This window comes from Pezoporus occidentalis, unplaced genomic scaffold, assembly GCF_034315485.1.
Source record: "Pezoporus occidentalis ecotype Australia unplaced genomic scaffold, CSIRO_AGI_Poc_V1 ctg47, whole genome shotgun sequence".
In the NCBI taxonomy this organism is placed as follows: domain Eukaryota; kingdom Metazoa; phylum Chordata; class Aves; order Psittaciformes; family Psittacidae; genus Pezoporus; species Pezoporus occidentalis.
In genome coordinates, this window is record NW_026915802.1 from 2,891,519 (window position 1) to 2,918,452 (window position 26,934).

Here is a 26,934-nt window from a genome sequence, read left to right on the forward strand (position 1 = left end):
TTTCCATCAGCTGTCATGGTTACAATTACAAAGTTATCTTTCCCATTTTTTTCATCATAAGAAGGTGCTCCATTATCTGTGCAAATTTTAACATAAGCCTTTTTGAAATCATTAACTGTTTCCATAATACTGAACTATTTAAATGGTGTGGGTAAAAAAAAAAAAAAAAAAAAAAAAAAGAAACACAACCAGAAACACTATTTCTGGGGGGGGTTGGGGTGGAAATAATCACTTATGAGCTATGGTATGGGAATCCCTTGCCCTCTGAAAGGAATGGTTTCTTTGGAACCTAAAGAAATGGTCTGTTCAGTTACGTTGTTAAAACCACAATTAAAAATTCAAGTACAATAATAAAATTAAGCAAACTACATTCTTAGAGCAAGCTGCTACAATAAAATGAAATTAAAACATGCTTTTTGATTTAAAAAAAGGAACACTTGATGCAGCAATAAGAGCACAGTTTGGTATGTTCATGTTTGACTGGCTTTCCGAAAACTTCACAGGTTATCTGTTTTTGAAGACGAAACTTCTCTGAAAAGCATACCACACAATTAGCTCATAGGAGACTGTGCAAGTTCAGAAAGCTTCTAACATCCTTCAGAACAAGCTAAGCTTAAGTTATCTTTAAAGTTTTGCTATTCCTTAAAAATAAATAAAAAGGATATGCAGCTTCTAGTATATGTATTTGAGTGAAAAAATCATTAAGATGTATGAAAACAAAGTTTGTACAAGTAATCTGGGTTCCAGTAGTACAAAAAGGGATCTATAGCTAAAGGCATTTTCTTCCTTTTATTGGTTTGGTTGTGCAGCATGACAGGAATTTTTCTGAAATCTACTACTAAAGACCTACTGGTAAGGATACGGAAAAGGTGAGGGAAAGAATTAACTGGTACAGTATTGATTTCATTGCAGCTGTACAGAAGTGTCAACAGTGGTAAAAAAATAAAATATCTGCTTTGTTTGGAAGAAAGCAAACACCAATCAGTTTGAGACAGCTTGAAGCCCCAAGCCAAAAATGCACTCTAAATGATGATTCCATTACTTAAGAATGAATCAGAAGAAACATTTAACTTTTCATAAAGCTTACGCACGTAGATGGCTTACTGACAACCATGCGGCTCTAGATACAGCCTACAGGCAGTTTTTGTCTGTATCAGAGAGCACAGGTGTACAAAATCACAGAAAAAAAAACCCTCTTTACAATGTATAGATTTTTCTATGTACTACTGAGACTATGAATGCACTTGGGGGCATGTAAATCAGAATAAAAATCAGAGCAGTCATTATACACCACTAAAATACACTGACTTTCTTAAATAATATTCAAAATTTCATTCTCAAGCAAAAAAAACTGTCAGAAATTGTGGTTCAAATGTCTGCTTCCCTGTGGTTTTTCCTGCTTTTCCTGAACACCCAATGAAACAAATTTTTTTTTCAATGGTGAGCCATATGAGCATCCTTCCTCCACACTTGAAGTATAATGCCCATTCCCTCTCCTCATTGAAAAGTAAAAGCAGAGCTTGCAAGAATAACCTATGCATGACAAAAAGGTGTTCACAAAAAGGAGAGAAAGGGAAGGAGTGGGGAGCAACCTTATTGCTTTTCACAAAGGAAAACAAAACCCCACCTCTGGAGAAAGCAAGTGAAAAAGTGACTGCACAAAGTTTACTGCATCCAGCTGCTTGCTTTTGTTACCAAGACAGTCTAAAGATACTAACAAAATTTGTGTTCTCAAAGCTGTAAAGCTCTACATGAAATTACATGCCACCTGGACACTTCAGAGAGATTAACCACTGCAGGTAACTTATCGCTACAATTTTAAGTAAAGCAGATCTTTGATTAACAGAGTTGCAGCCAGGATGTTAGAATTTTTATGCAATTTTCTATATTAAAATTTAGTCATTCTTGCGGTCTGTTGAATTATTTGGGGATGTCTGGACTATGGATGACATTCCTTCAGCAGGTGAAGGAATGCATTATATTATGCCTGCATTTGATACAAAAGGTCTGCAAAGCCTTTAAAAAAAAAATAATTAAAAAATAAAATAATGTCAATGGACAGTTAATTAGTTGTTTCAATTTAGTGATGCTGAACCACAACCAAACAGCAAGAATATAACTAACAAGTTAAGCAATCTGACTTGCGTGGGGGGAGTTGCTTTGTATTTAAAAGCCACAGCCGTAAATAAAAGGGATCACATGAAATTAAAATAATTTTGAAATATAAATGATCATTCTACCACTTTGTAACTGCCAGGAACAACCACCTGTTTATGGGGAACCGAAAACAACAAATAGATATAATAATTAATGAGCATATCAGAATTAAAAATATTTTCCTTATACAAGTTATTTAAAATTTAACACCTTAATTCTTACCCTTCTGTACAAAGCTTGCACGCAGTTTAAGTAACATTCTGACCATCCTCACTACCAAAAGGAAGTGTTCAAAGCAAAGATTTGTACACACAATAAGCATTTTCAGATTAATAATCTATCAAAGGGAAGAGTTCCTTCAATCAATGGAAGAAGTATTTTAAAATTGTAAATCAAGGGAAGAAGGGAGGGAGGGGGGAAGGGGAACAAAGCCTTACATGCTAAATACCAGCTGCAGGTACCTGTATGTAGAATTGATAATTAAGGTATTCCTAACACACAAAACCAGCTCCCAGACAATGCTATAGCTGCTACAGTCCATGGCTTGCTCAGCTGAAGTAGTGTCTTTGTTGCCCCATTTTACCTTTGTTCCAATATTTTTGTTTATTGTTTATTTCTGATGTGCAGATACACATTTGATTAGAGTACACATCCAAGTCTCAACCTTTCCTGCTTTTTTTTTTTTTCCTTTTACAGGGAGTTTTTTTGTCTTTTAAAACTTCACCATTCTGCATCCCCAATGGCTTTGGAAAATACATAATCTCTTCCGTTAAGATTCATGATGCCATCTTTGAGATGAAATTTCCATTTGTTTTTACTTCTGTGAATCTAAAAATGGAAAAAAGTCGAACTATTAGTCTGTATCAGATAGAAATAATAACGCGTAAGTAAATTTTAAGGGCAAGAAAAAATGATAATAACTATTAGATATACATTACTAAATTACTACAAATTTCAAAAATCAATTCTGCATTTAACTATGAAAACCAAAAATTATTTTTTATTACAACAGCCACAAAGCTCCACCTGAAAGCCAGAAATCCCTTTTCAACCACTGTAACAGAAAGACTAATGTTTTAAACCAGCCCTGAAGGGGTGAAACACTAAGTTTTATTACTTGGACCTCTTGTGCAAACTCTTTTCTGCATGAAAGCTAGTTTGATTATGTTACATATAGATAGATAGCTGGCCTGTTCATCACGGGGCGGACTAAATAAAATCAAGAAAACATCAAATGGTTTGGGCTGGAAAGAACCTTAAAGCTCATCCAGCCCCCCTGCCACAGGTAGAGATACCTTCCACTAAACCAGGCTGCTCAAAACCCCATTCAACCTGATCTTGATCAGTGACAGGGATGGGACATCCACAACTTCTCTCACACATGCCATCACCACAGTGGGGAAAAAACCCAATCAAACCCCAAAACTAACTCCGTTCTTCCTCCCCAGAGAGTCCATATTTGTGAAGCCCATAACACAATGGATCTTCAGGTTATAACGGGTATTCAGGTTGACACAGAATAAGAATAAAACAACAGTTTTAGTCATATTTTCTTTACAAAAATAATCTGTCTCAAAGCAACTCTTCTTTCTTTATGCCTATTCCCAAACAAATACTACCGAACTACAGGAAGCAGGTTGACCAATGTGCTGAAGGGACATCAGAGAAGATAAAAGAACAAGAAATAGCTGTAGTCTTAAGACTTCAATTGTATTACGCCTACTGCGCAAACATCTATATGCAGGATTGTGGCCATTTTAGGTATTACACAGTCAAGTGCTACTTCATGAGGAAGCCAAGTCAGGAACCCACAAAATACAAAATCCCCTTGGTTCAAGACAGCATGCAGGGTTTCCATTAGAAAATATCACCAAAACTAACAGCAACTATGTACGACAAGCATTTTCCCATGGGCACCAGAACAGATAAGACCATAGCCCTCGATCAGTTATTAGCAGCATCATTTGGTCTGTGCTCACTTTAAGCTAAGAAGTCAGTGGAAACTGAAAATGAAGAAGGAAGGACCTGGCTTACATACTCTACGTACCCTTCCGAATGGCATTGAACAAAAATCCCCCATCAGAAGCATCTGAGCTGCCACGAGGTAAGGAGCAAGGTCCTCAGATGAACAAAGATGGAAAAACAAGGGTAAAAAACACTGTTTCTACAGTGAAATGAGATCATTCCAGAAAAGATTTGTGCTGGCTGGAGTCTGCACTGTTTAAGAATTCACTAATCATATGGAAAATGACAAAACATCACTGACTGTACAGAAGGACAGTTACTAAACAGCTGCAGACTGATGCTACTGCCCTAACTCATTGTGTCATAAAACAATGGTGGCATTCAAAGTATATGAAGATAGTTAACAATGTAAAAAAAAAAAAAATCAATTCCAACTTACATGGATAGAAAAAATGATGGGTTTAAAGTCGACAATTACAAGTCCAGAATGAGATCCCCAAGTTCTAAGACTCCTCCATGGGAACATCAGCTCTGAGTTCAGTGGGGTCAAAAGCACACATGAACTACTGCTGAACATTGCTACACCACTTAATAAATGAAAGGTTCACCTGCATTGTGAGTATCTCTGATCCTCCCCCAACCTTATCTACTTGTATCAAGTAAGATACAGAAGACTAAAACAGATCTGGAGAATTAAAGTAAGAACAATCAAATATTTGCACAACTGTAAAAGTAGCAACCAAGCAAAGCGTAGCTCTGATTTCAAGGAGATGACTGAGGAGGGTTATGATGGTCTGCAATATCGTAAAAGGCACTAAGAAAGCAAAGAGGGAACAATTTCCTAAATAAACAAGTAGAAGGTATCATATGAAACTAATGGGATGAAAACTAGGTAATTCTCCACACATCATCTATGAAACTTCTTGTCGTAAGACAAAGATTCAAAAACAATCTAATTAATTTCTGACAAATTAAGGAAAAAAATCCCCTGCTGGCCATCTGATACTAAGCCACTATATCTCTCTCAAGTTCACAGAAGGATGCTAAAATGTTCTACATGAGCATCACAATCTGCCTGTCTCACTGTTCTAGAGGCACCCACCATCAGCTGATGCTGGACACTAATACAAGAGGGAACTCTGCTCAGAATAACTGAGCTAATCCTGTGTATTTTACAGAGACAAACTGAATAATGATTGTTTGATAAGCGATGAGGGTCCTTTCAAAGTATGTGGTGCTAGAGGTTAATGATGGACAGCTCTCTACAGAGTTCACATTCTTAACTTTTTAAGAGGATGAGGATTTCAAAGTAGTTCCTGATGCTCAGCTTTAACAGCTCCCAACAAGATTTTCTGACTGCTATTTTTAGGTTCCTCACTGTCCTCACAAACTGCCCTAAAACTAACATTTTTGGATTACAGCCTTGAGAAGACAGATGGCTGAGATGCAAATACTGATACCACTTTTCTCTATCTTAAATTCTCTGTTGAATCTGATGACAAGTCTAAGCAGAGTCTGGGCATAACTTTAGATCTTCTAAGCGAGGCATCCTTCACAACATAGGAGGTTTTATTCAACAAACTCAGAGATTTTCTTTCTCCTTTAAAAAGAATGCTTATTCGTTACAGTCCAATTATTCTAGCATAGCAAAATAAAGAAAATTCACATTGAATAATCTTTCCGCATACTACTACCTCACTAAAAAGTTGATTGATATCCCCTAGATGCATTTAAAATAATTCCAGACATGGTGAATTCTTGCATACTCCAGGACAAATATGCATGAAGAAATTAGTCATTATAGAGGAAGCAAGACAGCTATGCAGAATTTAAAGCAAGATAAGCAAAAGCATTCCACATGGCCATTTCAGTAAAGAATGCAAAGCACAGAAAGAACCATCTCCTCTGATAACTATTCATCAAGAAGAGATACTTTTAGTGATCAAGGAAGTTTTCCACAAGTGTAAATCGTAACTGCTTTTTCCATTCCCCATCACAGCAAATGTACAAACTTCTCCTTAGCCCAGAGGACTGACCTTTGCTAAAGGTCATAAAAACACATGATAAAGAAAAAAAAAATAAAAAGAAAACGCACCCAAATCCATCTAAACTTTACTCGTTATCAGGGTTATACAAACATGTCACAGAAATCTTATTTTAAAAAACAAACAACAGGCAATTCTAACACGACCATTCACATTATAATCTTTACAGATCTACCTGTACTTAGCAGTCACAACGATATTTCCTAAAAAATATGATTTGATAGTAAGAAGAACAAAGAGTAGACTCTTTGGATTCTCTTCAGTAGAGTTTACCTTATCATACTGGCACACAACAACATTTTCTGTATCAAACAGTTCTTGTCCTTCCTCATCACTCACATCATCTTCACTGTTAAGAGGCTCCTGAAACACATGCAAAATGTTATGCTGATTAGTAAAATCAAAGTACTTTGATTATTTACATAAGACTACAGTCTTGTGTATGAACTATAGGACCTAAAATTCATTTGAGGTGGTGAATATCAGGCTTTCCAGCAGAAGGCTGATGTACATACACTTCATTCCTGTGCTCCATCCTAAGATACCCTTACCAATTTTATTCGGTACTTCAGCGTCCAGGCCAGACTCTGGGCACAGCAGCTTTTTATCACCACAGCCATTCCTGCTCTTTTCCTGTAAATGTTCAGGTGATTGCAATTTGTCTTTACAAAAAATTTACCATTACACAGATTTTTACATACAAAATAACTTCTCCAGACCTAAAATTTATTTTCATGTCCCTTAAAAATTACTTTCCTTTTTTTCCCTCTTTCTCCTAACACTCTTCCAGAAAAACTTTGGTGTTTTCTTTTTCATCTCACGTAAATACACACATTTCAAAGTTAAAACAACCTCTAATAAACACAGAGCAACTTTTCCAAAGTCTTCCCATGTTTTCACAAATATGCAAGATAAATGGAAGAGAATGCTAGTGAAGAAGAAAAAAGTTCCAGTTCCTTCCAAATTAAGACTTTAAGTGACTTCAAAAGCTTTAAGAAGCTGGTCCAGTATTTAAGTAACTGTTGATGAACACCTGTAGCAGAAGTAACAGGAGATGTCTGGCATGCTGATAATAAAGTCTTGGCATATTCAAAAAAAAAATCCACAAGAATGCTACCATTAAGACACTATTACAGAATACTTAATATTTAAGCATGATGACCTACACTTAATGAGGCAATTATTACAACATTCAAACTGACATCAATGCTGATCAATACAGTGGAAAAGTGATGTGAACCCAACCTAAGTTGTAACAGAAAAATTCTATTAGACATCACTGTAGAGGTACTACAGAAAGCCTGATTTAACTCCTTGACAAAAAATTAGAATTTTTACATGGATCTACTACATGGGTAACAGAGACTGTGAAATGCTACATATGCTTCTCATGATGGCATTTTAAATGGAACCTTAATTAGAAAGGTTGCAGAGAACTGGTTTGACAGTTCAAAATGCATTTTAGGGATACATTTAAGGGGTACCAAGTTTCCTGTCAAAGACTAAAATAACAGTACTTTCACCTTATTAGCATTCCCTCCCCAGCTTTAAAAAAAAAAAAATATCTAATTCTTATGGGGCATTTTGGTGCCCCAAAATTTCGGCACACCAGAATTTAGTAAGAGCCACTGGCTCAAGTCCAAACCCAAACTCTAAATTAAGCACATATTGTTTAAAATGCAACAAGTCATGAAGAATATTCACTCCTGCTCCTATCTCCTGACTTCATTAAATCAAGGTCAGGTGTATTTCCAGAAGGTGCTTTATAATAAAATTTGAGTTCTCAGGCTTGTTCTAGTGTAACAGAAAGCAATGGAATACCCAGTGAGATGAAGGTCTATTTGTTCTGTCACTAAATATATGCTGAACTAAACTGTCCATTGGTTCTGAACTAAATATATGCTCTCCTTTCTGTCAGTCTTCGTAACACCTTTCTTTTGTATGCACTTATTCCCAAGTGAGTTGATTATTTCTGTTTCCAGAATTCCATGGCTGACCTCTCCATAAGATCAGAAATATTATTGCTTAATTTTTTAAAAGGGTATTAAAGACAATTAGCAGTTTTTGCTGCATCTCCCCACTTTTCCCAGCTGCACTTCAAGGTGCTTTGCTAACACACACAGTTTCTACAACTTCGATATATGAAATAAAGAAATTGAAGTACAAGGATAAAAGTAATATTCTCAAAATTACTAGCATATAAATATAATATTATTTGAAGCATATTGTTTTCTTTCAAATATTGCAGATAAAGACAAAACAAAACACACAGCCTGCTCCAGTCTTTTGAAATAAATTTTTTACCTCTTCAACTTGGCCATCTTCACCCCCATCTTTTTCTTTGTCTTCCTCTTCCTCATCATCATAGTCTTCTTCCTCATCTTCTTCTTCTTCAGATGATGTGTCCCCTGCTCCATCAACTTGGAGAACAAGCGGTGCTTGTGGTTGTGCCGGTTGTTGTTGTGGTTGTTGTTGACCAGCTGCAGGAATCTGTGCTTGAGCTGGTGTAGGGGCAGCCACTGTTGTAGGTATGACTTGTGTTTTATTTCCTGTAAACAGGATCTGCTGAGGCTGAATAATCACTCCTGTCTGCTGGGAAATCCCTCCAGGGATAGGAGCCAAAACCTGATGGAATATCATTGCAAGTGCTGTGGCTGCTACAGTAACAGACTACCACATCACTCACAGAAAACAATTAAAGCATATTAATCTGACTCGCACCTGTTTAAGATAAATATTATGTTCAGTAATATACCTGCTTTCACTACTTGGTGTTAATTTTCTGCATTTTGCATTGCTGAATCTAAGAAAACCTGCTCTCATTCCATTCTAAAACATTAGCGCTACTGCCACACCCGAGTTCCAAGCACAGCAGAGGAATGTTTAAATTCAAGTAAAAGATTATTTTTCAACCTTCTTTATAAAGCATTTAACTTTAAACTCTCTACAAACTGTTCTTCATGCTTAAATTGCAGAACTGTGTGACGCAGTGCTAAACTCAATGCTTACACAGTCAGGACACACAGCTGAGCTTGTAGCTGAACAAAAATCATTGTAAAACATCCTGTATTCACTACTAAAATAATCAAGGGAGTTGTGTATGTTTGCTTAGGTATTTTCTTCTATATCTTATGTGACACAATAATTTTAACTGATAAACGCATTTTTAGAAAGATGTAGACTAGGATTATGATATAGTTGTCATCAGGGGATAAACAAAAGAAATTTTAAACTGCAGCCAGTCAGAATTTGACAAGAATAAAAGTGACATTGAAAACACCACTTCAAAACTGTGCATTTTTTAAAAACACTTCTTAGCACAATTCTCTTTTTCTCTTGTTAAATACACCCTTTCTTTGTGTTCTATTACAATTTGCTCATAAAAATGCAACCCTCTAGTAATTACTGCAATGTTTTTTCTTTCAAGTGTACCTACTGAATTTTTTTTTTTTTACCTGCTGTATAACAGGTGCTTGTACTCCACCAGGCTGCATTTGTGGTATGACCTGCTGCTGTAGAACAACTGGCTGCTGTGGTTGAATGATATACTGAGCTCCATTTGCAGTTCTAACTACTTGGAGGATCTGGCCTGTAATAAAATAAATGTCAAACTAATCAACTGTAGAAATCACTTTTAGAATGATCATAATTTAGAAGCTTGTTTCCTGGAAGAACAGCAATGATAAAGGAGAGTATTTACATTTCACTTTCATCAGTGAAAAGATACTATGCTGCAGCAGCTGTGTCTGAAAAAATACAGCTGTTTATCATCTGAATAGGATCATGAGGTATGCAATCCAAAAATAAGTTCATATATGCAAGCCAAAATCTAATCCTTTAACACAGCACAGTACTTTAAATATTAGCTCCCACTTCTGAACATTAATGTTTCAAAACATGATTTTACAGACAGAAATACAAATTAACATATACCAAAATAAGAATACAGGTATTCACACCACAAAGCCTCTATCCACTGCTGAAGCTGTCATATTTCCAGGGTCCTGTCAGATTATTTCCTTTCCTCACATTTTTTCCTCTAATTATCAATTACAAGAAATTCCTCCATGCATAATTTTCTTTGCAATATTATTATGCAGTTGCCTTTTTGAAAAATCTATCCCTACAGCTACTATCCAACTCACCTTTCTGTTCCCATAACATCTGCACTCCATTTTATTATCCTATAGATTTATCATTATAACTTTCCTCATTTCACAGAACGCATCTAAGACTCAGATGCCTTTGGAAATGACTTCCACGTCTGAAAAGGAAGCGCTAAGATATATTTCAACATTAGTTTTTCACACTTCTGATCAGAAAGATGTGGGAGAAGAAATTAAATTAAATAATCCTGAATTTCACACATTTCCTTCAAAGACCAATTTTAGTTCTTGTTCTCCCTCCACAGCAAAATGCCAAGCCCTATTTACTGAAATAACTAAGTATATCTGAAAGAAGAGTCTACCCTAGTCCCTTATTTAAGAAAACGAACAATAAATATTTGTAACTGATGAAAAAAAATTATGACCATAACAAAAGTAACAAATGAGAGCCACAGATTATTCTATGCTATGACACAGACATGCTTCCTGAAAAATTGAAAAGATACTGGTTTCTAGAACAGCTATGCATATAGATTTTATTTCAACTGTATATACATTAAACATTCAAATGTTTAAAGCAGGGAGGTTAAGCCCCAGGTGATTCTGAGCAGACTAGATGAATCACCCTTGCCTGCCTTCTCGCTTCATGCACCTCTCTAAAAAGCAGGGAAAACTTGCACAAAATCTAACCCAGACCACAGTTAGGTCAGAACCACAAGGTTCGTTAAGTCTACCAAGTCAATGAACTAAAGAGTCCAAAACTCTAGTGGAGAGACTGCACTGCCTTCTAAGCGTGGATTCCCAGGTTTTGCTTTATCAATATATAACAGGGAGTAAAACCTAATTTTTCCCTCCCAAGCACCCTCAAAACCATTGATCTGAATGTTACAACAGTTACCTGAATTTGTAAGTATCTGCTGAACAGGAGTAACACCAGCAGGGAGAGCCAATGTAGCCGCAGTGGCTGCAGCACTCTGTAATGTAAGAACAGCTTTTTAACCACAGACATTATTGCCGGTGCTCCATCTCACTACATGCTGCCCGAAAAGACATACGTTTTTAGTGCCGTTTACAGTGTTTGCACGCAAGTTTCTGCAGCTACTGTAATGCAGGCATTAATCAACTCTACATTGCACTACGTATAAAAATTATTTGCTTTCTTCCTTAATAGGAAGACTGAAGTAGCAATCACAAGGCATAACACCTTAACGTAGGTCCACGTGGTTTCTTGCTTTATCTGCAAGCTCAGATTTTTTTCCTCCTCTGCCAAGTACTCTAACAGAGTACAACACTGCACTGCTCGTGGCAATTTTACTTACACTTTTGCAAAGCAGCTAAAGGTATGCCTACAAATCTGAAAAAACATACAGTACTGAAGCAGTGATCATGTTCCCATCTTGTTTTCACATGGAGCAGTAATCAGGCTTGCACTCTTCATTCTGTAAATGATCTGCATTTCACGTACCCCATAACACAGCTCTTTTGACTGAATATTTGCATACAGTGTACTGACTGTTCACAGAATGACTATTTTTTTGCTCTGAAGACAGCTAGTTAGAAGCTGAAGACTCTCAGTGGGTAGCAATTTGAACTTAAAAGGAAACTGAATACCAACACAATTATGGGAGCTCCAAACACAAAAATGTGCATTAAGTCCTTAACTCACAGAGCAAGACAGACTTCTCCATTTCAAGGGTCTAACTTCAGCTGCCTATCAAAAAGCCTCCCTTTCCCTACTATAAAGGAACCAGGGCTGCTCCCTCTTTGCTACGGAAAGGATGTAAATATTTTATTACAGAGTACACACTTCCTGTTTATAAGACATATGAACTTCCTGTATTGGCTGGTTAACACAATAGTTACAACTGCCAAAAGCTGAGATCGCCAAACAAACTGAAAAGCGCTTGTCCACATCCTCATGTCCTAGACAAAGGCAGATGAATAAACTCTCAATACTCTCTGTCTTCCATAATATTCAAGGTCTGTCAGATCCATTCTTTAATACCATCTTAAATGTTTCCTAAAAAACCACACATAATAATTCCAAATTGATCGTGTAATTATTTACTGAACAGTAGTCTTCTGTGGTATACAATTCATCTACATTTTGACAGCAGCAGAGTTTTAAAATACGGCATACTCATTTTTCCAATGCCCATCAGTAAGATCTAACTGAATAAGACGTTTAACTGTTGAACTTGGGAAGTTACAAATCACATTGAAATGACTGTAAAACATGTAAGGAAAAGGTAGATGTTAATGTGCTCACAGGCTCTGGGTTAAATCATGCTACACAAGTAACAAAGTTCAGGTTCTTTTCTATAGTAAGGTCAGCAGGTAAAGGAGAAGTGAAGCTAAGCAACCTGTTGCAGCTTTGACTAATCATGAAACAAAGTTTCATGTGCTTTTACCATGAAAGTAGTAAGAATATAATGTAAGAATTCCAGTCTTAATACACATATTTAACTTGTATTAGCTGTTGCCTTCATCACTTTGCAAACAATTTTTTTAATTAAGCCAGGGCATTTAAAGCAGGAGAAGATAACCAAAATAAACCTCTAGAGATAGAAACTGCAAGAAAGGGATGAATGATGATACCATTTCATATGCTACTATAAAAATTAGTGAATCAAATTAACATGACAAGATTGATGTGAATTGCTAAATAATCTCTAATTTGATACAAGATTATGTTTCAGAGTAGTTAATGATTCTTCCTACATCTAGCCAATACTGTATACTTGCGCTAGTTAATAGTGTTGTGTTGGTAGATGACGAGCACATCATCATGCAGATTCATACCCACAGTACTCCAAATTATGTTTAAACAAAAAACATGTTAAGCACATTTAAAGCAGAAAGTCAAGGTAACTCCTAGATTTGTTATCAAAGCTGAAGACCTAGGTTATTGTTCCTGGATTGTCAGTGCAGCAGTAAAACTCAGAAAGACGGCAGGCAGCTATGTAAGTGTGGCCTAAATTACTTCTAAGCACTGATGACTAATACCAGACTTCTTGTTTACTATTTAATCAAAACAACTTACATAATGACAGTGTATGCGCATATAAACTTCTGCTTTTCTTACCATGCCTGACGCATTCATGTGCGGTATAAGCTTGGAATCTGGCACGATAACTTGCTGCTGAGCTGCTAGAAAAAAAAAAAAAAAAAAATAGCATTTCATGAAAACTGTGTAGTCTGTCCAAAATAACATCAAAGCCAGAATAACTTAGAAAAAATACCACCCATACATAAGCCAAGCTTTGTAACACAAACAGCTACTGAGCAGTCTCTGCTCTTAATAGAATAACAGAATAGTTAGGGTTGGAAAGGACCTTAAGACCATCTTGTTCTAATCCCCCTGCCATAGGCAGGGACACCCCACATGCCACCCAAGGCTCTGTCCAACCTGGCTTTGAATGCCGAGAGATGGAGCATTCACAGCTTCCTTGGGCAATCCATTCCAGTGCCTCATCACCCTCACAGTAATGAACTTCTTCTTTATATGTAATCTAAACTTTAGAAAACTTTTGGTAACTTCAACTAGGGAAGACACCGAGAGCAGATAAGGATAACTGCCCTACTCTACGTATTGGTCTAGTCTGAAGAGAGCATCCACATCAAGTTGACATAAGCATCACCATGAACTACTCTAGAAAAATATATTCCAAATGAACAACAGTTCAAGAAACATCTAGGAATAAGGCACTTGAGACATTTAACAGACTGGCTACATATTTAAACACACATTATGGCTCAGAAGTCCTTGCTCTGGAGGAATGAGCAGTACTGTGTGTGGGAGAAGGGGCTGCTGCATGCAGAACCCACTGTCCCTTCATACAATTAAGGCAGCATTGTGCACAAGGAAGCATAGCAGGACATTACTAAGTTTTACTCTGAAGACAGTATACAGCAGCAGCTCTGAGAAGCTGGCTATTCTGCCTTCACAGATTTTATTTCAAGGGCTTCAGTTACCTATTCAAACCCCAAGTAAAGCAATATATAAAATATATTTCTGAAATTAAAGGTATAAGTGGAATGTTGATAAACTTGCAGACATCCAGTATCAGAGTTCTCCAAAAGCATCGATTCACAGTGACTAATTCTTAAAATTGACTTAAGCAAGATGAAGAATATGTTAACAGAATGCAGCAGTTAGCCTGAGTTACATCTAATCAGCATAATCTTATGATCTTAATAGTCTTCCTAATGCAGCAGAAGCAGATGAAGTATAATCAACCACCTGTCCCACCCAGAAAAAATACAAAATAGTTTTTAAGGACTAAATGAACTAAATAGCTTAACTATACAAATAACCTGCTGATAACCTAGAAGTGCAAAAGCATCCTAGTATGTGGAACAAGCAGGTTACCAGTGCTAATACAGTGGCAGCAAACTGGAAAATGACAGAACAATTTTAACAAACTGATCATCAACAAGGTATTCTCCATCCAATCCTATAAAGCAAGGACACTTAAAAATACTGAATTTCTGGAACAGATTTGGGGGAGGGAAGGCCCACAACCCTGCACCAAGACCTGAGGCCATCTCTCCAACTTTCAGAAAATCCAGGGAGGGCAAAAGAGCCCCAGGACATCTTGTGATCCTGTGCCAAGACCACACACAGGACAACAGGAATCACCTTGCCAATTGTCCTGATCTCTCTCTGGGACTGCAACAGGTCATGCAAAGAACTACTACACCATCTCCCCCATGGAACAGAGAAGTCAAGTAATTCAGAAAACTGCATGTCTGTGATCAAAGGGTTTTGATATTCTAATTTCATTTAGCCTTTAGCCTCCACACTGTCATTTGGTTACAAGCCACAGCATGGAGCAACAATAAATCAGTTTTAAGCGTACTACTACAGGCAGGATCTTTTCTACCCTAAGACACACGGCAAGACATGGATCTCCCTATTAGCAAAATCACAGCTGTTCCACTAAGGCGCCACTAGAGGTCTTGGTGAGCAACTTTCCCAGTTCTGCTGACTGTAATTTAAACCAAAACACTCGGATTATTTGAAGCCACGTGTATTTACGGCTCTTTACCTCAAAATTAGTTGAAACTGAGATATGTCCAGCCAAAATACAAAGTACTGTAAGAAAGGTAGAAAAGGAAAAACACCCAAACAACCCAAGCACCAAACAAAAAAACAACCAAACAAAAAAAACAACCAAACAAAAAAACAACCAACCAACCAAAAAAAAAACCACCCCAACAACAGGTTCTTGTCACACTAGTTCTTGTCCCTTTTGAATATACAGTGGTTGGGTTTGGGGGTAGAGAGAGACATCTGAGGAACCACCTCATAGCTGTCTTTTGTACCTATAACAGCAGAGGTCCTGATCTATGAAATCTGATAAAATGACTGAAGTCTGTGACTACCACAGACAAATATTTTATGCCACAATTTTAGTAGCACACTGAAAACTCAATTCAAGCATTTTGCAGGCGGCAGATTTGTTTACACAGCATATACACAGTAAAATCCAGCAGTATTTATCTTAGTTTTCAAATGAAATTGTAATTGGCAAAAAAGTTTCCCTTAAATTAATGTCTCCATTAAACTAATGGAGAATACACAAGGCAATGATTGTAAGAAACGGTTAATGACTAGCTAAAATATACTTACACAGTACACAATCTTCCAAGACCACAAAACCACCCAGCCATTATGCTTTTTACTCGAAACTTATTCTAGCAGGAAAAAACATCTTCCGAACAGACTCTTATACAAGTATTTTTCACATCCCAGCATCCACTTACACTAAACAATATGGGGGTTTTAAACTAATTTGCTCCTAATCACACTAATACCTCAGGACTAAATTGTCAACTGCATATGTGTACCAGCTTGAAATTACAGAGCTGCTAACGAATCTTTGACAAAATCTGGAAGTCATGTGCTCTGAGAACATAACTGACATAGTAGAAGATCGAAAAAAAAATTTCACTTTTCCAAAATCTTCTGAAGAATATGGCTAACACAAATACCAAGTTGTTATCACCAAGCCAGCTCTCTTGATCCACTAAGTAGACACAAGTAGAGACAAAGTTAACGTCAAAACACAAAAGTCATCCATCAGATAAACATGCTGCCCTAGATTTAGAACATACTAAGGAGTTGGTCTAACTTTAGAGCCTTTTGCCAGAGAGGTTAGAGAAAAGTCTGACCTTGCTGAGATGCTGGAATAAGGACCTGTTGCGGCTGAGACTGCTGCTGCACAGTCTGCTGTGGCTGAGGTTGTGTGTGATGATGGTGGTGATGATGCTGCTGTTGCTGCTGCTGTTGCTGTTGTTGCACCTGCAACAGAAGTTGCTGTTCTTCTGAATGGAAGCCATCTACAGCCTTGGACTGCATCAATTTGTTCTCCCACAGCTAGTTTGGAAAAGGAAAGAGAAATCTCCATGTACCATTTTTACTCAACAGGATTTTTAACAATATAAAAACAGTATTCCAAAACTGAATTTTCACAGTTTATCTTGTGCTGCCTACTTAGCCCAAAAAGCCTTCACGAAAATACAGACTGGAGAAAAAACTCCAGACAGGTAATGTTTTAAGAAGAGGAACTAAATATCCCATAAGAATTGTCAGTCCAAGCTTAAGTTTTAACATTCTTAATTTACCCAACTGTGGAAGATTTGTAATAGCCCTAACTGAAGCATGAATAGAGAAAGACTGGTAATTTTAAAGTAGCCTTCAAGTTTTCATTTCTCTACCTTCTCCCTTTCTTACCTCTTAAATCACAAAAACAATTCTTTATGTTCTTATTCTTTCCTCAAGCCATTTCTTCTTGGAACTCCTCAATAAAAGCTGCTCAAACACTATTGCCTTACAACAAAATTCAACAGAAACTAACAGTATTCCTAAGATAATACCTCTGTATAAGCATTTATGTAGTTTCTATCACAATACCAAATTCAGCTTCTCCAGCCCTTCAGTTCTTGACCTCAGCTGACATGTCTTCGAAGAAAAGCAGCTCTGTACAGACAGCAACACAAGTATCCCGTAATACAACAAAAAGACTACAAATAGGGCTCCTGCCATGGTTTAAGTCCAGCTGGTAACTCAGAACTGTGCAGCCTCTCACTCACTCCCCCCAGCTTCTTCCTCCTGCTGCTCCTGCAGGGATGGCGAGGAGAATCAAAAGAATTTAACTCCCACGGGTTGATCAATAACTAAGGTATAACACAAAACTACTACTGATACCATCAATAATGATAAAGGAAATAACAAGGGGAGAGAATACAACCATTTACCACCTGCCAACCGATACCCAGCCTGACCCAAGCAGTGATCTAGCCCTGCCACCAATTTATATACTGGGCATGACATGCTGTGGTATGGAATATCCCTTTGGCTGGTTTGGGTGAGGTGTCCTGCCTCTGCTTCCTCCCAACTTCTGCTCCTCCCTGGCAGAGCATGAGACCCAGAAAGTCCTTGGTCAGCGTAAATATTACTTAGCAAGAACTAAAAACATCAGTGTTGTTCCTAGGCTGAAAGTCAAAAACACAGCACTGCACCAGCTACTAAGAAGGAGAAAAATGACTGCTACTGCTGAACCCAGGACAGCTCCCTAAGCCTTCCTCTTCAATAAACTCTTTTCTTCTCGGCTCTTCCCTCATTCAACCTGTTCTAACATCATTTGCAGAATACGTCTGTGACACAGACACCACAATGCTTTTCTTAGAGTGCTCACTTCATTATCACCAAAGCAAGATCATGGTTTCATGGAAAAATTCTTTACCTGTTTCTGTCTAGTCAAACTCAACATTCCTTTCCCACTCCATCCATTTTTTAATAGCTCAAAAATACTGAGAGCACAGGATGTCCTGCTTTCTGACGAAGTCCTTATTCAACAACTGAGATAAGTGGGCACCCAATTTCCCAGCTTCCTTTCACTTTATTTCTTCCCCTTTTCTTTTTTTCTTCCTTTTCTCTTGCCTTTTGAAGAACTCAGGAAGAACATGAAGAAAGCCATAGTAGACCCATTAGAGCTCAGTTCAACATCCTCCCTTTCTTTGAAATCCTTGATAACAGCTCAAACCCACTGTATGCAAAACAATTCTGAACCTGGGATTTTTGGAAAAGCATGACATACACAGTGTAATTTATTATGTACCACCCTCCAGAAACAACACTTCAGCAAGCCACAAACCATACATGCAAAAATCTGACAATGTCTTTCTTCAGAAATACAAAAACCTCAAGCAGAGCAGGCGTTTTATTTTTCCTGCAGAGAAACCTTAAGAATTGTCTGCCTCAAAAATAACACATATCCTCTGCCCCTCCCCTCTTTTTTTTTTTTTTTTCTAAGATACAACATTTTGGGGACACAAAACCCACTGAATTTGGATGCCTGCTCTTAGTTTGTATCTAAAGTTCAACATGACAGAGAAAATAAACAAGGTGAGCAGATCTCTCTATACAGCAGTGTAGTTCAAATTATACAGGGCTACAGATATGCAGATTAATGCAATGCTTCACTAACTAAAAATTAGTATTTTTACTGCGTACAACAGTAGCAGAGCAAAAAAAAACAACTGCTGCATCCGTCTATTAAAAAAACTTTTAAGTTGCAACTTACTGTTTTGAGTTCCATAAGAACTTGCTCATCCACTCCTTCATCCAGGAAAACTTCTCTGACATCATTGATGACGTCTTCAATTACAGACCTGTACAATTTAGGCTTAAAAAAAAAGTAACTGATCAGAATTGTTTTGAAAGAAACTTATCACTGTAACATTGAAATAAGATTGCCCCTGTCAAAAAAAAAACCTCTGAAAACTCTACTGCAAAATAGACTGCATGTTTCTGAGTAACTAAAATATCCAAGGAGGCATAAATCAGCAAGAATAGCTCAAATGAGGTGAAAAGGTAAGGGAACATTTGCTACCTTTTGTGACATAACTACAGCATGAGTTTTCAAGCCCTGAGGAGCGTAACTCAAAACAGAGAAAAGGAGATTATTTTCCATCCAATTTCTTACCTGCTCACCAATGTATATACTGAATATTCAAAAATATTTGCATGTGTGCAAAATATTAACCTCAAGAAATGTTAAAAATTCAAAAGGATATTAGACAAATACAGACAAAAGAAAGTTGTTAGTGCTTGCTAGCTCAACAGGAACTATATATGGCTCAGAACGATCTCAAGCTGAAAAACACTGATGGCTCAAAAACCTGGATGTATTCATGTGAATCTCCTATTCTTACTTTGGCATCTGTTTACTAAACTACTGAAGAAACTATATAGGGCTAGACAGACTTCTGTTTCCCATCAGTACTTACATTTTTACATTAGAAACTTTTCAGAGAGACTAGGCTATTATGCGGATTTTAGGCCTACACTGTCAATGGTGAATTGAATTCTCAATTCACTTAAGGTTGCCAAGAAAAATTGTGGAGTTTCCACTCCTAAAGATACTCAAAAGCCAACTGGACATGGCTGTGGGCAACCAACTCTAGGTGGCCCTGCTTATGTACAGGTGTTGCAAGATGACATCCAGAGGTCCCTTCCAACCTCAGCCATTCTATGAATTTTAAAATGCAGGTATATTTTTAAGAAGAGCGTATACATACTTAACCTGATCAGTTAAAGCACAAAATTTTATTCACAGGACCAGAAGATAATAGTACTATACACGTTCTGTACCTTTTAAACAGTACGGCTTGGACCTCTCTCATGCATGTGAACCTCAACAGTATTTTGGTTGGGTTTAAATATTCATGCTATTTAACTGCAAGGCAGCACTATAAGCTCTAAATTAGGGTTGATGAATCTGCAGCCTATGAACCATATATATGTCACTGACCAACACCGTTGCTTGGGATGGGGCTAGGCCATTTTTAAGCTCATCTGAAAGTAGCTACAACTTTCTGTAAGCTGATCTCTTCCTCTATAAAGTTCCATAACTTCCTTAGGGAATAAATCCCAAATGATGCCACACACAAGATATGTTGTCTACATGCAAAACAATCACTCTGTGCTTGTGCAGTAGGTTTGACACCCCAGGAGGGCTATGACTCAAATACACACATAGAAACCCTCCACGAAGTACATACTGGAACTACAGCAGTGCTGGAACCATGCAGATCTACTGCACACACTTGAAACATGTATTTTATGCATACACAGTTGCCTGATGCCTCCCAGAAGTGTTGAATTTGCTACATATATTCTAAAGATTATACTGCACGTTAGGGAAATTGTTATGCCTATGTTATGGAATAATGGAGGGGGAATAACATCACATGATGTACTAGTCTGGGAAAAAGCTGAGTGGCCAATAAGCACAAAAAAAAGGTGAGTATCTTTGCGTTACAACGGTAAAAAAAAAAAAAAACAAACCACAAAAAAACACAAAAAAAAGTCCCACCACAACAATAACAAAACAACATAAAGGAATGCACTGATATTAGATGGGGAGAAATTAACCTATTTGGAAGCCTGGAACTAACAACTAGGCAGTCTGATGGCTGCACAGTGCATTATGTCCTTAGAATTTAAAACAAACTCGAACTGGGACATAGTCAAGTGACTTTTCTTAAAAAAAACCCAAACAAATATTAACAACAAACAACAACAAAAGCCCAATGAGGAAAAAAAAAACAAAACAGTAATAATAAACAACCAGTAACAAGCCACTCTGTGTTACTGATCCCACATCAGTATTTTGGCAAGTGACATGCTATCAGCAACCTATTTTTTTTTCCTTCATTTTATATTTCATCAGTTTGCCACTTTTCAGCTTTAAAACATGCTGCTGCAAAATCAAGTAACTGAAGCGTTAGAATTCATCCTTTTGTAACTTGTCTCACAAAAAATTCTAGCCCTAAGCAACAGTAGGTCTGCCATCTTTGAAAACTACGCTTACAGCACCTACGTTCAAAACTTCTTCAAAAGAAACAAAACGTGCCAGACTACTTGCATACTTTTCTGTTTCAAAACAATGCAGCATGCTCATGTTATCCAGGCTTCAAGTACAGAATTAATTATGTTTACAGAGACATTTAAAATAGACTTTTAAAGCCTATTTAAGTGCTATCATTTTAAATCTACATAGTCACTTAAAAATACCAAGCATCATTAACAAGATTATTTTTCTGCTTGGATTTAATTCATAGCAGATGCAAAAAGCCATTTTACTTAATGATATTAAGTCCTATTATTTATATAATGAAACAAATCACATAAAGCTTAAACGATTCAACTAGCACAGAAATGCTACTTAACCTATTCCATATATTGTTCCTTATTGTATCAAAAGCATCTGCTGCTTAATGCCAAAACCACATTCTGCAAATAAACATGCTTAACCTCTGGCATGTGATCTGCTTTACTTCAGTCAAGAGAACTACCTGCATGTCTGAAATTACGATCAAAATTCCTGCAAGATGGAGACTGCACTTTCTCCTTCAATCTTCCTTTCTTTAAATCCTCTATTAGGTCCACTTTCCTAACAAAGCAGATTTTACACAAGCAAACTCTAAGAATTTCCCCCAGCAGTTACCTTCTCCTGTCTCCATAGTCAGGCATTCTTGTAATGCTTATTCATTACAAAGCCTCCTCAGTCTATAAAGTCATAGGAAAAAATGCAACATTCATGTTGATATTTGTAAAACAAACTGACCCTACAGTCCAACAGTCTGCTTGGGAATGTTTCCTTCTTTTTCTGCTTAGTCAGGAAAAAAAAAAAAACAACAAACAAACAAATTTAAGCAGCTGGATGCTGGTTCCTGGTGTCCAGCATTAGTGTAGCAAGAGAGCAGAAAGACAGGTTAAGAGCATAGATGTTCATTCTGCCATTGACACAGCATCCTTTTGCACAACTTCCAACAGCCCGAGCAAGCAGCTAAGCCCCACAAAAGACCACAGCACCTCGGGTGCAGTGACCCTAGTGCAGTGCTTAACAAACCCACCAGCAGTTTGCACATGCATGTGTCTCTCCACATGAGCCACACACTGCACTGGATATAAAGATGGGTCAGAATTTTTGGATGCTGTTCTAATCACACAGTATCCCAATATACGATACAGTCATGGCTGTATACTTAGAAAGGAGGGAACAGAGAAGAAAACATCTGCACACTTAAAATTAAACAGTGTCTGTCCGATTTTACCTATACATGTTTACACAATACTCAGAAAAATCCTGTTTGGTTGAAAATATTCCCTTGTGTGCAGTCCTACTGAACATCCAGCCCAGGTAGATGCACCACCTTTCACAGAGGGAGCAGCAATGCCTTCAAGAGCCATCCATAGTGGAATTTTGAAAAATATCACAGGATGCTCTTTTCCTACTTCAACAGAGGTGAATCCAGTAACATTACAAAACAGCCTTGAGCCCCGGTCTTGAAAAGGAAGCACACTGTACGGTTTTAGATATGCACTAAATGTTGGCTTTAAGCATTATTTATATGCTGTTCAAGCTGTTTATACAAACCAGTTGAATGACAAAATTATTTTCATATATTGCTTACTCAAAAAAATAAACATGGTAACACAATTACTGAACAGGTCTGAAGATGGGACAGCAGGTGAGTTAAGCTTTCCAATAAATTTCTGCATTCAGCCAGCGAAAGCAATGAGAACGTAATGGAAACTTTAAAGATTGCTATTAAAATAATCATGCTTTCATCTGGTTTATAAAGTGCCTCCCTCATAAAAAGTACATGGCTGTAAATTTCAAGCTCTTTTAAGAGCAAAATACTCAAATCACTCTTCAATAAACACTATTCCAAACACTTACTATAGATTAAAGACAACAATTAAAATTCCTGATTTATTAGATACAACCACAAACACATAGAAAAGATCTGAAATCTAGTACTTCCCCCTCCGGGAACATAAGGAAATGATTATATTTCACTTTCTCTGTGTATCTTGTAAAGAAAATGCCGAGTATGGTGAGACTGCTACATACACACAGGCTACAAATCCAAGAAGCAACCAGCATGCTATTTTAAGAAATGCCACATGCCTTTGGGAGCTTACACTTCCTACATTCCTCCAGTTCAAGACTACAAAAACTGCATCTCTTTGTAATTATTATCACAACACTTGGGATTTCGGCAATAACCAACACATTATGGAGAGATGTACCATGGCATGCTTTGTGTACTTGACGGTAGTTTGTCTCTGGTTGCTTCTGCAGTTATCCCCGAAATACTGCTAATCATTCTCCTGTCTGTGCAGTTACAGATGGAAATTAGCCTGTTCGAGGAGCACTGTAAAGTTTTAGTCACAATTACATCAAAGATGTGCATAATAAGACTGTAAGCATCAAAATATTTATATCTTGCCATGAACTTTCACAAGTTAATTACCTTTGTCACAGAATGTTATCCTGAATATAACTTAACATCTTGTATTTGTCCTTTATTAGGAAATACAGATTTCTAGCAATTCAGACTTGATCAGATGCTGACATGGTACTGTTGCCACATTAGGCTCAAAGTCTAGCTTCCTAAAGTTATCACCTGGTTGCAGTATTTCAAAATGTTCCTATTCATCTTTGGTAACCCTAAGGTAAGCACTGTGATCCTTGCTATGGAATGAAACTTGAATGTGACAAAGCTGACCACACACAACTGCATAGTTTTACTACTTAATTCAAAATCGAACTAACGCATACCTACTATTTGAAGCACGTTTGGTTTAAGCTTGGATTTTGCTATTCCAAACTCAATGCTCAGACACCTTTCAAGAGAACTTTACAGAAGTTATGACAGCATAGAAATACAGCCAAGAGAAAGCAAATCCTAGTAAATTGCTGAATCAAAGACATTTACAATACTCTGTAGATTATTCAAGATATGTATTTTGTACTAACTTGGCCAAAAAAAAAAAAAAGCAAGCCCTTCAATTTAGTGTATGAAAATAGATCCTTTTCTTGTAATAAAAAAAAAACAGATTTATAACAAAAGGACATCTAACAGATTCAGATCGCACACATTCAACATGCATCCTACTGAGTAACTGTCTTGCATAATGGCTGACTACTTCCCTAACATGTCCTGATAAAAAACATGATGAAGTAGCAAAGCAGTGCTGCTACTTTGCAATCGCATGACCCTAACTCACAGGCAAGTCTCTAAAATTTCAGATTTGGAAAGGAAAACTATGCTGCTTTCCATTCTTTTTTGTATACTGTTTTGCAGAATACCAAATATTGCAGGTAAACGAAATACTAGTGAAAATTCTAAAACCCTTGCCCTGCCTGGACTGTAATTAAAAATATTTGTATGCTTTAGTCACCAGAAATGCACAGAAATCATTGAGTACTATCTGCGGCCCTTGACCCACAGACTGAACTTTAATATTAAATATTACTTGTAGGGCAACAACTGTAGTCAGACCTTGGCAAAGCGCCATAAAGTAAGGACCACATCTCTCCTTGATGCGCTGAGTAAGGACCGTTTAAAATCTTTTTCCCACCCAGAAAAAAAAAAAAAAAATACTTCTAACAGCTTATGGGGGCACTGCCATGTGCGCTAGCAATATGCTGCGGACAAAGAGCAAAAAAATAGAAACAAGCACAAAAAAAAGGAAAAAGACGTAAAAAAGGCAAACTGTTTCAAATGCACGAGAGGGTGAAAACTGTCTTTGTGCAATGCATAAAGCAAAGAAAGGCCCATTTACACCGGCCGGGGCCGACATCACCGCTCCTCAAGCCGGTGGCGACGGGGACGGGTGGCTCAGACGGAAGGGAAACCCGGCGAGAGCCCGGCTGGGATGCGAGGGACCGGGCGCCCGTCCCCCAGCCTCCGCCGCAGACTCATGCACCTCCCAACCCGCGCTCCGCGGTTCGCTCCCTATTTAAAGGCTGATGTGGTGTTTAAATGGAGAGGCGGTGACGTGGGGCTGGAAAGCACCTTCCCATCCGAGCAGAGTCTATATTAGAGAGCGGCAAAGCTCTATATAAACAGGGCAGCCACAGGGAGGAGGAACACAAGGAGCAGGGAGGCAGGAAAGCAGGGGGAAGCCATGATGGATCTGAGAGCCACAGACAAGGGGGCCGAGCCCGCCACCAGGACGCCGGGTTTGTCTCCTCCAGCGCTTCGGGGCGGGGGTCGCGGCCGGGGGCGCGCCAGGGGGAGCAGAGCGCGGCGGCCGTGGCCGGAGCCCGCGCAGGGCTGTGTGACTGCTTGTTGCAAACCTCCGTGAGCACAAGTGCAGCAGCGAGCCACCCGCCACGGTGCAGAAAGCACGAGAAGGGAACGGGGAAAGGGGATTTTTTTTCTTTTTTTTTTTTTTTTTTTAAATAAATACTGCCTCGCTCCTCGACGGAGGGAAGTTGAGGGCTTTCGATCCGGCTGGGGTGGGATAAGTGCTTTACAACCATCGTCTCCTTCTTACAAAGCAACATAAAATGGCACCAGCGGAGCCCGGGCGGGCTTCACAGACACCACAAAACCGAAACCTGGCTTGGGCGCCCCTTCCCTTCGCCTCGGGACAGCGGCGGACCGGGCGGCAGCGACCGCGCTCCCGCCACCCGCTCCGGCTCTCGCCCCTTCCCCTGGCGGCTCCCTCCGGCGGCAGCGCCGGCGCCCCCCGCCCTGCCCTTCCCCTCCCCACCAGACCCCCGGCCCGCGGGCGGCGGCCCGACCCTGGCCTCCCCCACGGGGCCGCCCTGCCGCCTCCGAGCCCCCGCCCCGCGCCCCCACCGCCCCTAGCCCGCCACCCCCGGCTCCGCTTTCTCCCTTCCGCCGAAGCGGCTGGCGCCGGGCGCCACAAGTTGTATCGCCGCCTCGGGGTCGAGGCCCCTTCCCGCCAGGGGTCGGGACCGCTCGAGGCGGGCGGGCGGCGGGAGGGAAGGGAGTGCGGGGGAGGGGGGCGGCGGGCCCGGCGGGCCACACCGGCCACCTCCGCCCGCGCTGCCCCCGGGGCCCCCCTCGCCCCCCGACCCGGTCCTTACCACGGGGTTTGTGTTAGTCGAGCTCGCCATGTCCCGAGCCCCCCGGGACGCCCCCAAACGCGGGGGGGGAGTCGCCCCTAAAACAATAAACCTGCCTGGCTGCGTCCCCCCCTAGATCCCGCGCGTCCCCGGCTCACGGGCTGCCCCGCGGCCTGGCCCGGCCTCTCCCGCCGGCTCTGGGGCTGCAGCCGCCGCCGCCAGCCGCCCGCTCTGCCCGCTTCGCCCCTTTATATAGCGAGAGCTGAGCAGCTGCGCGAGCGGCCAGGGCGAGAGGGGGACGCGGGCGGGGGGAAGGGAGGGGGACGAAGCACCGCGAGAGCTGCGTGCGAGACCGCTCTTCGCACGGAGTCGTCACGTGAGGTGCCCGCCCCGCCGCCATGCCACCTACCGAGGCGGAAGTAACTGCGCGGCCGTAGTGCCGCTGGATCCTTCGCGGCCGGCTCTACCGAGGTGGAAGTGCTTGGTACCGCCCCGCCCCGCCTCGCCCCTTCTGCGCCTGGCGTCACGGCCCCCTCCGTCCTCCGCCGCCAAGCTGAGCTTGCGCGCGGCCCGGAGCGGCCGTGGCGGGGCAGGACGAGGGAATCGCAGGGGCAGGTAGTAACTCGCCCCGGTTGAGTCCCTGGGGTCTCCTTGCTCCACGGCAGTCGAAACCCGCAGCCGTCTGCTTCCGGACAGAAACGTCTCTTCCTGGCCTACAAGAAGGGGGTGTTAAGTCCTGCCTGGCCCGGTGAGTGC

At 39.6% G+C, this 26,934-nt stretch overlaps 1 protein-coding gene across 2 annotated transcripts; it reads right to left on the reverse strand.

The window, feature by feature from the left end:
• Positions 1–2,046: 2,046 nt before the first annotated feature.
• GTF2A1 (general transcription factor IIA subunit 1) lies at positions 2,047–26,561 on the reverse strand. Of its 2 annotated transcripts, none has more exons than XM_062636238.1 (9): positions 26,200–26,561; positions 18,865–18,966; positions 16,451–16,655; positions 13,359–13,420; positions 11,172–11,247; positions 9,623–9,756; positions 8,472–8,792; positions 6,441–6,530; positions 2,047–2,985 (listed from the first exon to the last, which is right to left on the reverse strand). In XM_062636238.1, the coding sequence occupies exons 1-9, from the start codon at positions 26,227–26,229 to the stop codon at positions 2,878–2,880; spliced, it is 1,128 nt and encodes a 375-aa protein (XP_062492222.1). In that variant the 5' UTR covers positions 26,230–26,561; the 3' UTR covers positions 2,047–2,877. The 2 variants fall into 2 exon arrangements, with proteins under 2 accessions (XP_062492222.1, XP_062492221.1); XM_062636237.1 differs by having other exon boundaries at positions 13,359–13,423; positions 26,200–26,560.
• Between the last annotated feature and the right edge of the window lie 373 nt (positions 26,562–26,934).